Below are 20,157 nucleotides of genomic sequence, written 5' to 3'. Positions count from 1 at the left end.
TTAGGAAGTCATTATAGCAGTTATATATGAATAAAAGTTATTATTAACAAAACAAGTTAATAACACTTTACTCAGGTTACGAACACCACTTGAACCAATTTTGCAATAACTTTTAATTTAACCACTTTCTCTTAAGGTGGTGGGTGTGTGTTTAACTAATCCTAATCTAAATGACTTCACTTATAGAAATTGTTATCTTGGTGGTGTCATCACAATATATGTGTTAGGGATAGGATTACAATGATAGCACACTGTCTACTGTTGGGTCATAATAGACACCAACAAGTGACAAAATTTTACTAACTACAATAGCTACAAAATCTTAGTCAGAAATAACAGGTCATAGGAAAAAATATGACAATGGGGCATTGTCGAAGACAAGAACCAATTAAAGTGAAGTGTAATGTAAATTAAAATATCTGGAAATGATTGGCTTTCTTTCTTTTTATGATAGTGTTTTAAAGAGGAAAAAACTCAAGAGCTATACTCATATGAAGTGCTGGTAATGTTTTAAATTAGCCAATGATATTAGCTAGCCAAAGGTAGTTATGATTGAGCTGATCTACCTTAAAACAAAGAAATCAAATGAAACATATTGTATCAGATATTTAATGGAGGTATTTCGACTTTATAAATCCAGAGTGGTATATATTCCTTCTAGCTATTAACAGTACTTGTTTCAAAAGGACTGTGAAAGAAAAACAAATTGAAGAGGCTAAAAAAAGATGCAATATATTTGGACCTATTTCTCAATGGTTTGCTATATGGATGATATACTCTTTCACTTAACTTTTTATATACAAGTATCATCCACATACAACATTGTTTCCATGAAGAGAAACCTTCAAATTATTTTCTAACAGGACCATATAAATCATGTCTCCTTCAATAGTGCTACAAGTCAATCACTGTATACATCAAAGGAACAATCTTTTAAACCCCTCCCACTTATGAATATTATTACAAACTAAAACCTCTAAGTTAATAGCAAAGTTAGACTTCTCAATTACTGATCTATGCTAGTGATTTCACATCCACAGATTAACCAAAACTTCATCATAGAGACTGGTCTTTCTTTTCAAGGTCAGAAAATACTTTAGCTACCAACAATTGCTCTCTACAAAAAGTCATGTGAAACCTGTAATGGAATACTGCTCCCACGTCTGGAATGGCAATGCTGCTACACATATGAACATCCTAGATTACATTTCCAAAAAAGGTCACCTAAATGATCAGCATAGATTATTCACAAACACATGCTATCATCTCCTTATTTTCATTTCTACTGTTATAACAATGGCCACTCATTTTTAAAGGCTGGTTGATCTCATGCCACTTAACTCATTTGTTTCTCTTCCTCTTTTTCCTAAGAGCATCTACAATTCCAAATCTTGCACCAACCACTATTCCTTAACTTTCTGCCATAGACCATAATTTTCTTCCAGCCACTGACTTGTAATTGTTCAAGAAGAACATAAACCATAGTGATTTTAGAGCATCTACAAGAGCCATGAGCACAGCTTCTTCCTCTAATTAAAAAACAACAATTAGTTCTATATTAGGAATATTTTTGAATGACAGGAAAACCTGGATGCCAATATAAAGATAACTCTTTAGATTGATGTCCCCCACACCTATTTTTAAAGACTTTTTCACTGTTCACTTTCTGCACATATTCTATCTACTATTCATGCAGTTTTGGTTACTTTTTCTGATGAGTGTAGTGCACCTTAGCACTGTATACAATAGGTTCATTATATATATTCCTTGCTTAGCTCCTTATTTTCATTTCTACTGTTATAACAATGGCCACTCATTTTTAAAGGCTGGTTGATCTCATGCCACTTAACTCATTTGTTTCTCTTCCTCTTTTTCCTAAGAGCGTCTACAATTCCAAATCTTGCACCAACCACTATTCCTTAACTTTCTGCCATAGACCATAATTTTCTTCCAGCCACTGACTTGTAATTGTTCAGAAGAACATAAACCATAGTGATTTTAGAGCATCTACAAGAGCCATGAGCACAGCTTCTTCCTCTAATTAAAAAACAACAATTAGTTCTATATTAGGAATATTTTTGAATGACAGGAAAACCTGGATGCCATATAAAGATAACTCTTTAGATTGATGTCCCCCACACCTATTTTTAAAGACTTTTTCACTGTTCACTTTCTGCACATATTCTATCTACTATTCATGCAGTTTTGGTTACTTTTTCTGATGAGTTGTAGTGCACCTTAGCACTGTATACAATAGGTTCATTATTATATATTCCTTGCTTAGCTCCTTATTTTCATTTCTACTGTTATAACAATGGCCACTCATTTTTAAAGGCTGGTTGATCTCATGCCACTTAACTCATTTGTTTCTCTTCCTCTTTTTCCTAAGAGCGTCTACAATTCCAAATCTTGCACCAACCACTATTCCTTAACTTTCTGCCATAGACCATAATTTTCTTCCAGCCACTGACTTGTAATTGTTCAAGAAGACATAAACCATAGTGATTTTAGAGCATCTACAAGAGCCATGAGCACAGCTTCTTCCTCTAATTAAAAAACAACAATTAGTTCTATATTAGGAATATTTTTGAATGACAGGAAAACCTGGATGCCAATATAAAGATAACTCTTTAGATTGATGTCCCCCACACCTATTTTTAAAGACTTTTTCACTGTTCACTTTCTGCACATATTCTATCTACTATTCATGCAGTTTTGGTTACTTTTTCTGATGAGTTGTAGTGCACCTTAGCACTGTATACAATAGGTTCATTATTATATATTCCTTGCTTAGCTCTAAAACAATATTGAGGTTATATCTGTTAAGGTAATGTGGAACCAAATGTAGAAAAGAACAATACATAGATTGTTCATACGTCAGTTAATGTCAAGAATAAATAAATTTTTTGAGTAAATTTGGAAATTAGTGTATGAGGGAAATCGTGTAACATACCACAACATAAATTTATATATTTCATAAGAATGCTTTTAGCCTTATTCATATTCTTGTTTAGAATGAATGCTTATCACAAAGGTAGCTAAAATTGGCTTGCTACCACCTGAAATTGGCTCAACTCAAAATGGACACAAAAGTATTTTGTATAGGGGGAAAATGTAAAATACAGATTTTAAATATCTATGAAACACATTTGTCTTTTATTTTCCATTCAAGCTATTTTCTCTTGGCCCCAGGCTGCAGCTATGGTATAACCTGCATATGTATTAAAATAAGAGACCTGCTCTTTTGTCAGCATGTTATTCTGGCTTCAGTCAGCTGAACTGAATAAGTAAAAATAATTGTCATCTCTCTTTGAACTCAAAGTTTATAATTACACTGAAGAGGTCCCACTTCAGTTGAAATATGCATATACAATTGGAATTTTATGATTTAAAAAAATTTTCTTCATTACTATGAAATAGACTAAATATGATTCTACAATGGAATTTTAATTATGATTTTTAAGAATTAGGTATGTATTCGCTCCCTCACAGAGAAAAAAAAATGAATAACCCCTTAGCATTTAAACTGGCCATATTTGGCTTAAATATTCTACTTTATTTTGTGTTCAAACTGGCCAGATTCAGCCTTTCAATCATTGAAATCTTGAAACTGCAAGATTAATTCAAAACAATGTGATTAAATAAGTACTACATTTGATAATCTGAATGCTAAAAGGTTAAGTTGATGATTATAGACTATATAAATGGACGCATTAACATTTTACTAGGGGCTGCAAAGAATTGGAAGCTTAAACTTGTCACATCATCAAACCTCATTATAAAAAAAAAAAGAAAGAAAGAAAGAAAGAAAAAAGGAATATAAAGCTCAATAAAATAATCTACTTTTAATTTTGAAAATACATATAATAGTAGCTTTTTATTAAGTAAAATTCTTGGAATATAAAGTAATATGTGTGTGTATACTTATATATATTACAGTTGTGGTTTCAAATTTCACTAACGTCAACTCTGCCTCTCATTCTTCAGGAGGCAATAAAATAAAGTACCTGTCATATAAGTGACTGTACTCCTTTACACAAATTTTTTACCTTGTATTTCATTTAAAAAAGTTATGATTTTGACCACTATTAAAGACTTCACTATCATTATTATGATTGATGCAATAGTTAATAAATAATTAATTACAGTTATTAATCATTACTATTATTGTTGTTATTTTTGCTATTGTTACTTGTTTGACTGCTACTACTACTATTATTATAAGGCAGCAAGCTGGCAGAATCGTTAGCATGCTGGGCAAAGTTCTTAGTAGTATTTTACCTGTCTTTATGTTCTGAGTTCGAATTCTGCCAAGGTCAATTTTGCCTTTCACCCTTTTGGGGTCAATAAGTACCAGTGGAATACTGGGGTTGATGTAATCAACTAGTCCCCTCCCACTAAATTTCAGGCTTTGTGCCTTTAGTAGAAGGGATTGTTATTATTATTATACTTTGTTGTTTTTACTTTATTCATTCTTTTTTTGGCAGGCAGTTCTATGCATTTTCTTGGTTTATTGTTTTTCACAATGACCACTCAGGACTGGACAACTTGATATGGTTTTCTTGAGTGCCTATGAGCATATTAAGTAGTTAGTCTTTGCATACGTATATTTATGTATTCATGTACGTGGGTGTTTGTGTATATCCATGCACATTCACAGCTTATTTCCTCTACTCCCTTCTAATGACCTGGACAAAATGCAGGATAGTAATTTGAGGCAATGACGTATGTATATTTAGCAATTCCTGTGAGTCCTAGTTTCTCTCTCTTTCCGCTGTCAGAATGAGGTATTGTATCTTTCCACCTAGTGTCCATTTGTCCTATGAACTGGTGACAGGTTGTGAAAACTCCATAAGCCACTGGAGTGACAATCTATTACATCTATCTGTAACACAAATACACGAGAAACTAAAATGGAGCACTTTTTAAAATGGTGTATTACATTATTTATATTTGACGGATATTTGTCCTCATCTTGTTTGTTGTTAACACAACGTTTTGGCTGATGTACCCTCCAGCCTTCATCAGGTGTCTTGGGGAAATTTTGAACCTGGGTTCTCATTCCTAAGGTATTTTTTCAATGTTGTTGTTATTATTATTATTATTGTTCAGGTCATTGCCTGGAATCAAACTTGGAATCTTGGGGTTAGTAGCCTGTACTCTTTACTACGCCATGTGTCCATGGACATATGGCGTAGTGGTTAAGAGCGCAGGCTACTAACCCCAAGATTCCAAGTTCGATTCCAGGCAGTGACCTCAACAACAACAATAATAATAATAATAATAATAACAACAACAACATTGAAAAAATACCTTAGGAATGAGTACCCAGGTTCAAAATTTCCCCAAGACACCTGATGAAGGCTGAAGGGTACATCAACCGAAACATTGTGTTAACAACATACAAGATGAGGACAAATATCTGTCAAATGTAACTAATTCCTCATCTCTTAAATATAGAACTGTATGGTGTATTACGTTCAATTTTTTAAACTTGCTCATTAAACTCATTTGCGTATTGTTTGATTATAAGATAAACTTTAGACTTTTCAGTTAAGCAAAGCCTGCGGTGCCCTAATCTATTCAAGTATGGAATGGTCTTCACACTGCCAGTTCTTCAGCATCCAGATAAATTGTGACAGAGATGTGAATTTTCCTTGAATGAGTGGCGTTGTTGAGGTAAGTGATACTTGAATTCTTTTCAATGCTATCTCAAGTCATTATGGTTTTAAAAGTCACAATCCCCTTAGTGAACAGATAAAAGAATTTCAAGAGTTACAGATTGGTTAATGAGGTAGTGGCTGTGTAATTATGATTGTAGTACTTGATTTAGGAATTTATGTTGTCGACAGGATTAAGTGACCTTAATATTGTCTGAATTGAACAACTTACAGTATTTTTGTGTGGATGGGAAATGATGGTTTGCTAGATTTAGGAAATATCTGGCTACAATAATGGTAAACTCTAAGTCATAAGACAGATTGAACTAGATTATTGTCCTCTTTTTGGCTTGACATTGACCTGTGGTTTGTCAGGGTTTTAATCAAATAGAACTAGTGAAAGTGGTTATAGCTAGTACATTATGATAGGGAATGCTCTATTGAAGATATCAATGTTAAAGAATTAATCAGAGACTCATGAAGACTGAATAAACAGTCACTTGCTTTTTTCACCAAGTAGGAATTATTGTTGTATAACAGTAACTTCCTAGCACTCATTGTGATGTCAGTATCTAGATCAGTAATGGTGGTGAATTCCTTCCTGAAATTCACAGCTTTCATGATGACAGACTTAAATATGGATGAATAAAGGACTACAGTATTACACGGAGGGAACATGCAATATGTCATGCTTTCAGTATTGTGTATCCACCTGATGATGGAACACTGCAGATCCATTACTCTACTGTCATGAAGTTTCTCATCTTGAGGTTGATAATGCTGATAGGTCAAGAAAAGTTACTTTTCTAAAAAGAGGGGTTAATTGACCTATTTTTGGAGTTCGGGGAAAAAAAAACTGGCTGTGATCTTTAAGAATAATGTGCTGTGTGTGCATGATGAGATGATTCACACAGTTTTCTATTGGGAAACTAATTCCTTTGCTTCTGTCTTTATAGAGTTTCATGTGGTGGAGCTGCATGTTTTAAATATCTTCAGGTGATGTTTGTTAGAAAGTGTGTTTCCCAATCACATGGTTTTAGGGGTTTAATCACACTGAGTGGAAACTTGGGTAAGTGTCTTCTACAATATCACCAGACCAACGAGTGGAGTTACGAGTGGATTTGGTTGACAGAAATTGAAATAAGTTCAATGTGTGGTGTGTGTGTGTGTGTGTGTGTGTACATGCATGTGCCTTGGTTTTGATATGTTATAGTTGTAGACCACTGTCACCATCATCAAGCGGTATCATTCATTTCCATTTCTTCTTTGAAAACATGTCTGGTCATTGGGAAATATCTTGCATGAAACAGATGAGGGCTGGCAACAGGAACATCGTTTGGCTAGAGAAAATATGCCTCCATGAATTCCATGGAAAAGTGAGTGTTAAAATGATGATGATATATGAACAATGGGAGGATTGTTTGAAGGATTTCATGTGGTTATTTAAGGTGTTTAGAAAGAGGTGATGTAATAACAAAACAGTTATGCTTTTATTTTTATCCAATGCTGCATATTGGATTCAAAAACTTCAAGGTCCTAAATCTGAGGTAGAAGGCATGTTTGTATTTTGAATCCATACTTGTCTGCAGGTATTCCAGTCATCCAATTCTTGTGGATATCATTCCAATGCTTGTGCTTAATTATGCTTACAAGGATAGCTTCCTTCAACATTTCTACCCATTCAGGTCAAGAACACAGGGAAAATTCCACAACTATTCACTGGGAGCTTAGTGATAAAGAACTGACATGGCTTTTGCATTACAGCAAAGACTTAAGAGATATTTTCTATTTCAGTGAGTCACAAAACTGCAGAAATTGCCTCACTGAAAAGTTCCAGATCCTGAAACAACCTGCAAAATATTTTAGAAGTACTGCCCAGCTGCTTCTACTAGAGGAGGGTCTTCTATAAAATTTACCAAAACTTCTAGATTTCTGAAGGATTCATTTTGTAAAAATAAGCTTTAGCCAGTTCTATTCAGCTTTTGGTGAGTAAGTAACTTCAATGGTGAGAACCTTGAACTGAGATTTCTCCATTTTACACCACAAAAGCACAAGAAAAGTAGTTCTGCAACCTCCAGCATATCAGTTACATGACCAGCACAAATGCACTGACGGACTTAACACCTGGCATCATTCCCCTTTATCCACATTATTTTCTGAAGCATCGCAGGCAAAAACCTAGTGTATGTGTGAAACATAGTAATGAAGAGATGAGTCATTAACAGTTTTCCAAAAAATATAAACTCTTCCTCATTTTTTGAATGCATAAAAGTGTGTGTTTGTGTATTAAGCTATTATGCTCAACACAAATTGATGCATGCATGCAGCAAAAGTGAGGAATGGTGGCACTGCGAAAGAAAGATCCAAACAAGGGGAATACCATAAATGACTTCAGGCCCATCACTCTACTCAATGCAGATTCAAAGATTTTGAAGATGTTAGCCAAGAGGTTGGCGCTTGTCATTGGGAAACTGGCTGACAAGGCGCAAATGTGCGCTGTACCAAGCAGGAGTATCCATGACATCCTCCATCTGATGCTACATCATAAACAAGGTAGTTAAGGAACCTGGCATGGACGAGGTGTTGATCAATTTAGATCAATCCAAAGCTTCCGATAGGGTAGACAATCGATACTTGGAGGCTGTCCTCATAGCGGCTGGTTTCAGTCCTGTTTTCCATGGCTGGATCACTGCCTTATACAGCGGCATCTGTTCAGTAGTTCGCATGAATAGGCATCTATCCTGACCATTTGACATTGCACATTCAGTCCGTTAAGGATGCCCCTACTTGTCACTTCTGTACATTTTGACTCTTCAGCCACTACTGTGGAAGCTGGCAACGCTAAGGAGGACACCACAAGAATTGGGATGTGGGACGAGTGTATCTGCATACGTGGACGACGTCACCTTTATAGAGTTTAGCCATGGCCATATTGATCTAGTCAGCGAGACACTAAAAGAATACGAAGCGGTAACAGGAGCAAAAATTAACTGGGAAAAGTCACTTGGTGCAACCCTCAGGTATCAGTCTACTGATGGGTGACATCAACTGAAGTCCTACTGCCATGTGGTGCATCTTTGGTTTGTAATGCTTCTCCCCTGTTTGTTGATTTTTGCAATGGCTAAAATGAAAGAATAGCATGCTTTTGTGATATTCTGTTTTATGCTGGGGAAAACAGCAGCTGAAACAATTGTCATGCTTCAAGCAGATTACAAGGACACTCAAATGAGCAAAACACAAGTTTATGAGTGGTTTCCATGCTTTAAGAATGGTCACTTGTTGACCAATCTTGTTCAGGATAGCTGTCAACCTCCCAAACGAATGAAAACATCATGAAAATTCATGAACTAATTTTGGAGGACTGTCACCAAACAACTGACAAATTTGTTTATATGACTGGTATGTCCTGAAACTCCTGCCAACGAATTTTGAGCAAGAAAGTGCGAATGAATAGAGTTGCAGCAAAATTTGTGCCTTGCTTCCTCATGGAAGATCAAAAGCAGTCACAACTGAATGCATGTCATAAACTGAAAGAACAACTGGAAGTTGATCTGGACCTTTTTTTGAAGGTCATCATTGGTGACCAAAAGCTGGTGCTATGGAATTTGCAGATGTGGAGTCGTTAAAAGGTATCATTTTGCAAGAGTTCCAGTTTCTTTTGGGTATCCCCTCATGTGTGTGTGTGTGTATATATATATATATATATATACATATATATATACAAATCTGTAGCTTCATATCTAACATATATAGCATAAACTTAGCTAAAATTATATAAACAGAGTATGCCTAAATAATTTGAAAACAATATAAACAAATTTAGCTTTGCTAAAATTCCTATAAAAATACTAGATTTCTTTGAAGGATATATTTTCTATAAAACATTATGCTAAAAGGGAAATTAATAATCGAAATTAAATGACCATTAAAAATCGTTGAAGATTAAAAAAGACTTTTAACAATGTTTGAACTACTTTTTTTTAACACTCTTCAGGATTTTAAATAGACTTGAAATGAGTAAAAGATAAAGAGTAACAACTAGTTTGGAAGGGTCTATTGCACATAACTCTGTTATCTGGTAACTTGCTTAAATGTGTGTTAGTGTATTTATGAAAGACTTTTTTATTTTAACCTTAGTGGTTTAATTGTAGAAATTTAGTATTATGAATAGCAAATATGCAAGAACAGAAATTATTTCAATACAATGCAATGTATAGTTAATGCTCCAGAAATATTATAATGAATAACTATATTTTCTAAAATATCTTTTGCTTTTTTATATTCACTCTCACATTAAAGCACCCGAGTTTCCATACTAACAGAAGTTATAAATACATCTATTAATGCATCTGTAACCTGAATCATCTTATCTATGAGGGTCAAAACTCACAGGTTTTGTTTAATTTGTTTTTATCAGATCTTTCTAGAATTCTCCAGCAAATAGATACCCTCCACAACAGAACATATTTATTCACAGTACATGTTCATTCTAATGTAATCACCTGCTGAATTTATAGTGACCTTATTGTTTTGGTATCAATTTTGTCAATTCACAAATATAAGACTTTGTAGGTTAATGTTTTAAGTCTAACTTACCAAATTCCACTTATTCTTCTCTAATTACTGTCATTCATTTCTACTGTTTGTGTTTCATTACCACACAGTATCATATACACACACATATGTTCACACACACATATATATGTACATACATATATATGTACATACATATATACATACACACATATATACATACACACATATATACGTACACACATATATATATGTACATACATATATACATACATATATATATATATATATACACATACATACATATATATATACACACACACACACACATATATATATATACACATACATATATATATATACACACACACACACACACATATATATATATACACACACACACACATATATATATATACATATATATAATATATATATATATATATATATACACACATATACACATTTATCTAATATATAAATTCCATTCTGTATGTCTGTTTTTTGTATGCTTAGAGCACAAGTATTGTTCATCCGATTGCACTGAAATTTTAAACATGGATACACGAGAGAGTGGGGCATTCCATAATCTAAAAAGATTTTCAAAATTGTCAGTTTCAAAGTGAGAATCGCTATTTTTGTAATCTTTCTGTCCTGTTTCTTCCACCATCCTGTTCATTAACCGATGTTCTAAACAATTCATTTCTACGTTTTCACATTTAAATGACAGATATATGTGAATAAAGCTTGCTATTTGTAAATACAGTCTCATTTTGATATAAATATTAGACCACAAGCAACTGTATTCATTTCTGCATTTTCACATGTTTGAAAATAAAGCAAATAAATAACTGGTGATTACTCAATTTTCTGAAGATATTCTCAAGAAAATTCAATTGAAAGTAGAAAAGACTAATTGATTGCTTATAAAATGTGAAAAATTTGGAGAACAATGTATGGGATAGTCTGTCATGGATCAATTGTGCTGTAATTTTTCTATGGCCTTCAAAACATGATCTAGAAGTTTGATTCTCTATAATTTCTTCTACAATGTATAACTTGATTAACTATCTAGTTGTTATTCGTATATCCTACCTCACTGGATATTTTGAGCGTCTCTGCAACTATCCTTGAAAGACCTGCAACTTTCCCTTTCTTCATGTTTTTGATCGCTTTATCAAATATGCTCCTGTGAACATGAATTACTTGTCCTTCTGAAGAGTCAGCATGAGTTAGCCACTTATATCCTATGCAATGTCCATGTTCAGTTGCCACTCATAATTGCAATATCAACCCTTGCCTTCCACATCACGGGCAAGTATACTTTGATCATTCTCACCAATGACATCTCAGTTTATTCTCACTCTCACACACTTTCTCTCAATCCTGAACACCTCAAACCTCTGATCTCATGTTGCAAAACAAGCACAAATCTCTTCTTTTCTGCTTCATCCCTAGCCAAGTACACTGGTCACCAAGCAACTCTTTGAGCCATTTCATAATGCACCCTACTACCACTGCTGTCCTAGCTTTACCAAGCCTGTCTCTTAGTTTTTACTAGCCTATCAACCAAATTATTCCACCATCATGCCACTTTTGGCTTGATGAGACACTATCTGACAAACATATTTGATATATGTACTTCTAAACAGGTTTTTTCACAGAGAATCTGTTTATCATCTACACCACAGGTATCTAAGTCTGTCCCTACAGGCTTATGTAGGGACAGACTTTCTCAAAATCTATTCACCCAAATCCCATACACATACATACGAATGTGTAGTGTGTGTATATATATATATATATATTGCATACACATCTATATCTACATGCCTATACATAGATATATTCCTACATATATATATATATATACGTACATATATTCAAATACACACACATATATATTCAAACACACACACATATATATATATATACACACACACACACACATATATACATACTCTTTACTCTTTTACTCGTTTTAGTCATTTGACTACGGCCATGCTGGAGCAGTGCCTTTAGCCAAGCAAATCAACCCCAGGACTTATTCTTTGGAAGCCTAGTACTTATTCTATCAGTCTCTTTTGCTGAACTGCTAAGTAACGGGGACGTAAACACACCAGCATCAGTTGTCAAGCGATGTTGGGGGACAAACACAGACACACAAACATATACACACACACATACATATATATATACGACAGGCTTCTTTCAGTTTCTGTCTGCCAAATCCACTCACAAGGCTTTGGTCGGCCCGAGGCTATTGTAGAAGACACTTACCCAAGTTTGTTTCCCAATCACATGGTTTCGGGGTTTCAATCACACTGAGTGGAAACTTGGGTAAGTGTCTTCTACAATAGCACCAGACCAACCAAAAGCTTACGAGTGGATTTGGTTGATAGAAATTGAAATAAGTCCAATGTGTGTGTGTGTACATGCATGTGCCTTGGTTTTGATATGTTATAGTTGTAGACCACTGTCACCATCATCAAGCGGTATCATTCATTTCCATTTCTTCTTTGAACCCGGAACCATGTGGTTGGTAAGCAAGCTACTTACCACACAGCCACTCCTGCGCCTATACATATGTGTATATAATATATATATATATATATATATATATATATATATATATATATATATCATCATTTAACATCCGTTTTCCATGCTAGTATATATATATATATGAATATATATACACACACACATACATACATATCTTTAACTTGTTTCAGTCATTAGGAGCAACACTTTCAAGAATTTCAAATGAATGAATTCACCCCAGAATTTTTTTTACAGATATTTATGCATATGTACATATACATATACATTATAGGTGTGGCTGTGGTAAGAAGCTTGCTTCCTAACTCCATGGTTCTAGGTTCAGTCCGACCGCATGGCACCTTGGGCAAGTGTCTTCTGCTATAGCCTTGGGCCGACCAAAGCCTTGTGAGTGGATTTGGTAGATGGAAACATATATGTATATATATGTATATGTTTGTGTGTCTGTATTTGTCCCCCCCACTATCACTTGGCAACTGATGTTGGTGTGTTTATGTCTCCGTAACTTAGTGGTTCGGCAAAAAGACCAATAGAATAAGTACTAGGCTTACAAAGAATAAGTACTGGGTTGATTTCTTTGACTAGAGGCATTGCTCCAGCATGGTCACAGTCAAATGACTGAAACAATAGAATGCATATACATATATATGTCTAAAGGGTAGACCCAGGAAGGCATAGGACAAAGTGATGAGAAAGGATTTTTGGACGCTAGGCCTCACTGAGGAAATGACAAGGGAACGAGAGTTGTGGCTAATTTGCTGTACTTGAGAAGATGTGTCTAGATAAGTGAAATTGCTGTCATCCATACATACAGGCTTGTCCCTTACAGGTGCCAGTGCCACATAAAATGCACTCATGCCAGTGGTGTGTAAATGCTGGTGGCACGTAAAGAGCACCCAGCACACTGTGAAGTGGTTGGTGTTAGGAAAGGCACCCTCCCTTAGAAACCATAATACAACAGATAACTGGGGTCTGGATAGCTCTTGTCAAACCAATCAATGCATGCCAGCATGGAAAAAGGACGTTAAACAACAACGATGATGAATATATATATATATATATGTGCATACCAATATATACATAAAAAAGGCGGCAAGTTGGCAGAAATGTTAGCATGCCGTGCAAAATGCTTAGCAGTATTTGTCTGTCTTTACATTCTGAGTTCAAATCCCACCAAGGTTGACTTTGCCTTCCATCCTTTCGGGGTCAATAGATTAAGTACCAGTTGTGTACTAGGGTCAATCTAATTGACTACACACTCCCCCAAAATTTTGGGCCTTGTGCCTGGAGTAGAAAAAAAACATATATATATATATCATCGTTTAACATCCGTTTTTCATGGTAGCATGGGTTGGACGGTTCGACCAGGGTCTGGGAAGCCAGGAGGCTGCACCAGACATATATATATATATATGTACATATATACATATACATACATATATGTGTATATATAAATTTATACACACATATATACATACATCATGTATTTATCTATAAATATTGAGATGTATATACAGGCATAGATATACACTCACATATTCCTACCTACATATTGTTATATATAAATATGCATTCATACTATCATATACATATGCATACATACATAAGCACACACACATACATTCTTGTAGAAACAGAAGCTTCTGTCTAGTGTGATTTAACCAATTCCTTTATCATACAACCTTTATGTAGTAAAAACAATTAAGTTAACTGGTTTGCTAAGAAAATTCAATTTATAACAGTTTGTATACACTACATGTAGTCAATTACATAAATTTCAAATGTAAATCAGAGTGAATTTAAGGAAACATTTCACATCTGACAACTGAAGAGAATAATTTTCCCTACTCCCTCATCACTAGTTCGCATGTCATCTGTCAAACATAGAATATGACATGTATTTATGGAGCCATTCTTCTTCATTCAGGGTTTGTGAGGAAGCTAAATATTTTGAGTCCAAAATGGTGTCAATACTCCAAGAGAACAGCAGTTGTGGGAGCCATATTATATCAGCAGCTGCACATAGTTAACCAAGATGTTTGAACATCCAGTAGATAGAGAGATATAAGATAAGGCAACACTAATTTAATGTCAGTAATGGAAACTTAAATCTACAGTCACTGAGAAGCCCCTTGCAAGAGAGAAAGTGGTGGGTGATGGGAGAAATTGCTGTGAGAAACAGTTGTTATACTTTTTCACAAACAGATTTAAAGATAAAAAAAAAGATGAAGATATTTCACATCTACACATTCTCTTTGCAACAATGGAAGAGCCAGTGAAAAATGAGGGAAAAGAATACCTAGTTTTACTTAGATGCAACCTAATTTAAATTATAAAAAGAATAATTAACAAATCAACTCTTAACATTGCTAGCATATTAAAATATTTTAAGGTTAAATGTCTTTATGGAGTACTTAAAGAAACTGATTTTTACAGTTTTAATCAAAAGAAAAGCAAAACAACAAATATTCCATCACTAAAATCTTTTATCTTTTTCTTGTTTCAGTTATTATTAGACTGCAGCCATGCTGGAGCACCAACTTAAAGAACTTTTAGTCGAATGAACTTTTCTTTAAGCCTGGCATTTATTCTATCAGTCTCTTTTGCTAGATTACAGGGATGTAAACACATCAACATCAGTTGTCAAGCAGTGGCGGCAGTGGGGTGCAGACACAAACACACACTATATATATATATATATATACACACACACACACTATATATATATATATATATATATATACACACACACACGCGATGGGCTTCTTTCAATTTCTGTCTACTGAATCCACTCAGAAGGCATAAGCTTCTTGTCCAAGGTGCCACAAAGTGGAACTGAACTCAGAACCATGTGCCATTGCTTAATTTATTTTTCTTTTATGGACAGAATTTCAAAAAGAAATAATAGACCAAAAAAATCGAAATTATAGATAAAAAATATTTGAATGTGTAATTAAATTACAGGTATATTAAAACACAGATTCATATTTATATTCAAATTGACAAAGTACATTGATAATATTCTCTGAATCATAATAAATTACTTTTCTAATTATTCTTCTTGGCTATCATTTATAGATACTTGTTAGATCAGTTAAATTTTTAACAGCAATCAAATTATTCAGTATACTGTTCTGTATTGAAAATTATTTACATATCTTTTTTTAGTAACAGTTAATTTATGTTTCAAATGAATTACATAACTTTAGATAATACTAATGAACTTCATGGTTCAAGTTGAATTGAGAATGAAAATATAAGAATAAGTCTTAAAGATCTGTAAACTTAATGCATAGATCTAGAGTACAGAAGTTAAGTAGGTTCCAATAATTAACTTAGAAGCCACAAATTTAGTTTTGTGGTCTATATTTAAAACAAAGTTTGGTTAAATATAGTTCATAACATGTTTGTCCAGTTAAAAAGAATAATACCAGGCAACAAGCTTAAGCTGTCACGTGAAGCAACCGATATTTTAGTATTCTAAAACTAAACAAAATAGATAAATAAAATAAAATAATGGAGAACTGCAAAAAAATAAAACAAAACCCTACAAGTTTTGAATAATACTAATTAAAATGTTGCAAAAGAAAAGAAAGAAAAGGCAGGAGGGGCTTCCTCTACTTGACTTATGTTTCAAATCAAAAGGAAAATTAAATTCAAGTTGAAAAAAATAACTGAGCCTTGGAAGCATATTAGAACTAAAATGTTTTTCTTTTTATGATTAAAGCTAACAATCATTAAATTTAGAAATGTTAATTTAACATTGTAGAATGTTAATGTGTTGCATTACTATACATATAAAATTTGGTCAAAAATTCCTTTCTAATTTTTTATTTTATTTTAACAGCTAATGTTTGGAAACAACAATAAAATCCAAAAAAGAAAGTATGAAAGTTTTTATGTCTATATTCTAATAGTCATTGTTTTTTCTATTTATATTTAAATAATAATGTGCCAAGTCACTGGATTATGAATAAAAGAGTTTATTTGGTACATTATGTCTTTTGCCCTTAGTGGCATTCATTAACTCAAGAAAGTATTTTATGAATGCAGTGGTGTAAAACCATCATCAGCGGAAGAAAAAAAAATGTGTCACATTTCAATAGAGGAAGAGACTGCTTGCTGCTTAATTATATACAAATATTACCTTTGGTTATTACAGAAGGCAGCTAGCTAATGGGGATAATTATCGAGTCAACTTGAAGACCTTTTACACTGAAGTTGTTTCGGAGAGGAAATGTTTTGACAGGAGTGAGTATCTGGCATTATTTGTGGATAAGTTTTCTTAAGGTCAAACAGATTCAACACTTAAGTGTCATCAAAGTAGCTTCAACTGATAGCAGTGACAACTCCTAAGTTGTAATCCTACAAGTCACGCCTGCTACTAACATTTAAGATGAGTAGTCTCTGAAATCGGGATAGCATCAGAGCAATTGCGTTTTTTTTTGTTTTTTTTAAATTTCTGTTTCTTTTCCGTTATCAACATCATCATCAACAACAGCTATTAACACAGAATTTGTAAGCTTAATCCTAAATGACTAATAAATTAATTATGAATTTAATACAAATAAAATTGAAACAACTTAGCAAATGCATCGAAAATGATTGGAGTAAAAATTTCAAAACTGTTTAAAATTCAACATTAAATGAAAACTTATCAAACATAATAACTGGTGATGGCGGGGCACTTAATACAGTATCGTGGTGGTTTTACTTTGATCTAGGTTATTATTCTTGTCTGAAAAGACCTATGATTAAGAATATTCCAGTTGTGACCATCCTGCCTTTTTAGCCGGCTGCGTGCACACATGACTACATTATTCAATACGTCATCTAAGTTAGTTGAGAGAAGTGCAGCTGCTATTTCTAGGAGAGGGACTGTGCAGAAACTCCCTTGTTGGCACCTAGTAGCATGGTTGTTGTTGATTAGCCCTACGTCAGACCTGATTGAGCTGACGTATGATCAAAGGCATTTCAACCGAGACTATCCCGTTTTTCTCAATGTACAAAGAACCCGGGACTATATCCAGAGTTCTTTTTTTTTTTTTTTTATGATGGTACTGATGTAATTTCAGGGAATTTGGCTGATTTTCAAGCGATCACATAACGGCTCTCCGTTGATTCATAGTATCGTGGTATTTATCTTAGGTGCAAGTCATTTATATTGGGATTATAAAACGAAAACATATTCGTTATTCTTTAGGTAACGAAACAGATGATGATAATAATAATAATCTAATGTTAATACATAAGCTCAGATTCAAGGGAATCAAGCGGAATGAAGAGAAATTACGATATTGTTAGAATGAAAAGAGGTGGGAACCAGTGGAATATATGAAATGCTGAGCGGAAGGGGATGCTGCAATGAAAATGGGAAGAAAATTATTAAAACAAAAATGGGGCACAAACCAAAAATGGAAATAAGGAGGTTATAAAGCGAAGGTTTATCTAAATTTCGCAATTATAGAGTAAAATGTAAGAAAATTGTTTGAATCTATGAGTTGTCAAAATAAAAAAAAGACCCACAAAATGTGATAAATAAATGAAAGAACCATATAAAAGAAGAATCTACAAATGATGAGTTGATTAATCCAAGGTAAATTTATTTCCAAGTCTTATCGGAATGCTAAGGCGAGTAGAGATTCTACAAGATATCTATTATGTTCACTGAAACCAAAATGCATATCACAACATTCACTTAAAATACATCACAATGGAGAAATATAACGGCACGGTGACGAAGGTAAATTATCTTCTAGTTTCAATGAAAATGAATAAACATAGGAACAATGAAGGAATTTCGGTAAAAAAAGAGATAAAATTCCTAAGGGCTCAATCATTTTATCTGAACCCAGTGTGAATGTATGAAGAAGTTTCAGAATGAATCACCGATAGAAATAACGAGTAAGGTAGTAGCAGCCCGGTCGGAATGTTGAGCAGACGTGGTATATTCACAATTGATCATTTAATAGATTTATAACGTCGACTAACTTTCTAAATCTTTAATTTATGGGCTTTCAAACTTAAGAAAAAATATGATTGTGCCAAAGCTAATTTTTTAATTAATATATTTTGCATTACTGCATTACTACAGTTTAATGGTTAATCGCTCGTTTAAATATTCATTAAGGTGGGAAATTTCGAGGCAAAATATGGGAATTAATGACTATCGGATAATGCAGAATATATAATATATATACACATCTACATAATTACAGTCGTGTGTACCATATGAAAGAGGGAGATAGAGAAAGAAATACACGTTCTGATATGTATTATTGTCTAATTTATACAAGCGCTACAAAGATAGGTACGAAATATGTACAAATATAAGCGTAGTTACATTAAATATATAAGTATATTAATAATATTTCAACAAAAATTCCTCGAGAAGTCAAGCAGATTAACCGAACCCATCCCTTTTTTTCCGCAACAGTAATTAAAAAAATATCATAAGATCCTGCTGACGAAAATAAATATAGTTTCATTGAAATATGAAAATTACAATCGGCTTCGCTTATATATATATATACACGGTGGAATTGCAACTTATATCGGTGATAATTACAAACAGAGCAACACCTAGCGAACACATGATAGATATGCTGGGTAGAAAGAAAAGTATGACCAACAGCCGACAGTAGAAATTCTTGAAAGGAAAAAACTTACCCATATTCCTATTTGACTGGTGAATTAGCAGGCAGACAGTTTAGAAACTGATGCTAAAGACAAACGACAGTAAACTTGCGCATGCGCACAGACCACTTTCGGCGGTCTTGAGAATTGGGTGTTCTGCTTTTTTGTTTTTCCCCTTTTTCACTGTCGAGAAGACTCCATTGATAAGTTTCGGTTTTTTCTGCTGCTGCTACACAATACCTCTTTCAATCTGAGATAATTTTGGAATTTTATAAGTTGTTGCAATACTTTCCCTCTTATCGTAACTGTATGGATATTATTTTTCGACATGGGATAAATGCTTCTCTCTTCTTTCTTCTTTGGTTGAATATGAGCTATTCATTCATACTACTAAGCCCAATGCATAAAGACATGGTTATCTAGTCAGGTGCATTTGTTGAAATCAAAGGAGTAGGAGACAGTATTAAAATGTGAATGTGCGTGTGTGCATAAATGCATGCATTTATGTATGTATGTATGCGTGTGTGTGTGTGTATATACACATGTAAATGTATATAATATACTAATATAAACATATATATAAATATGTATAACTATGTATATATTTATAAAAACAAGTCTATGTATGTATATATAACATCATGTGTATGTATATGTATATATATTCACACACACACACATATATATATATATATATATATATATATATGCTTACATACACATATTTATATGTATTAATTTCTCTCTTTTTCTCTCTCACTATATA

General features: G+C 33.6%; 1 protein-coding gene across 4 annotated transcripts in view; it reads right to left on the bottom strand.

Annotated features, from left to right (window-relative positions):
• Positions 1 to 19,788, bottom strand: part of LOC115229953 (septin-7) — a 169,757-nt gene extending 149,969 nt beyond the window's left edge. For 2 of the 4 annotated variants that reach the window (XM_029800210.2, XM_029800211.2), the window contains exon 1: positions 19,425 to 19,788. In XM_029800210.2, the coding sequence (XP_029656070.1) occupies positions 19,425 to 19,428 (4 nt within the window). In that variant the 5' untranslated portion in view covers positions 19,429 to 19,788. Of the gene's footprint in view, positions 1 to 16,871; positions 16,874 to 19,424 lie in introns of all 4 variants that reach the window. The other 2 variants (XM_029800212.2, XM_029800213.2) reach the window with 2 other exon arrangements.
• Between the last annotated feature and the right edge of the window lie 369 nt (positions 19,789 to 20,157).

The sequence above is a fragment of the Octopus sinensis genome, unplaced genomic scaffold, assembly GCF_006345805.1.
Source record: "Octopus sinensis unplaced genomic scaffold, ASM634580v1 Contig13942, whole genome shotgun sequence".
Classification (NCBI taxonomy): Eukaryota; Metazoa; Mollusca; class Cephalopoda; order Octopoda; family Octopodidae; genus Octopus; species Octopus sinensis.
The sequence above is the reverse complement of the archived record's forward strand: the minus strand, read 5'-3'. Positions and strand labels throughout refer to the sequence as shown.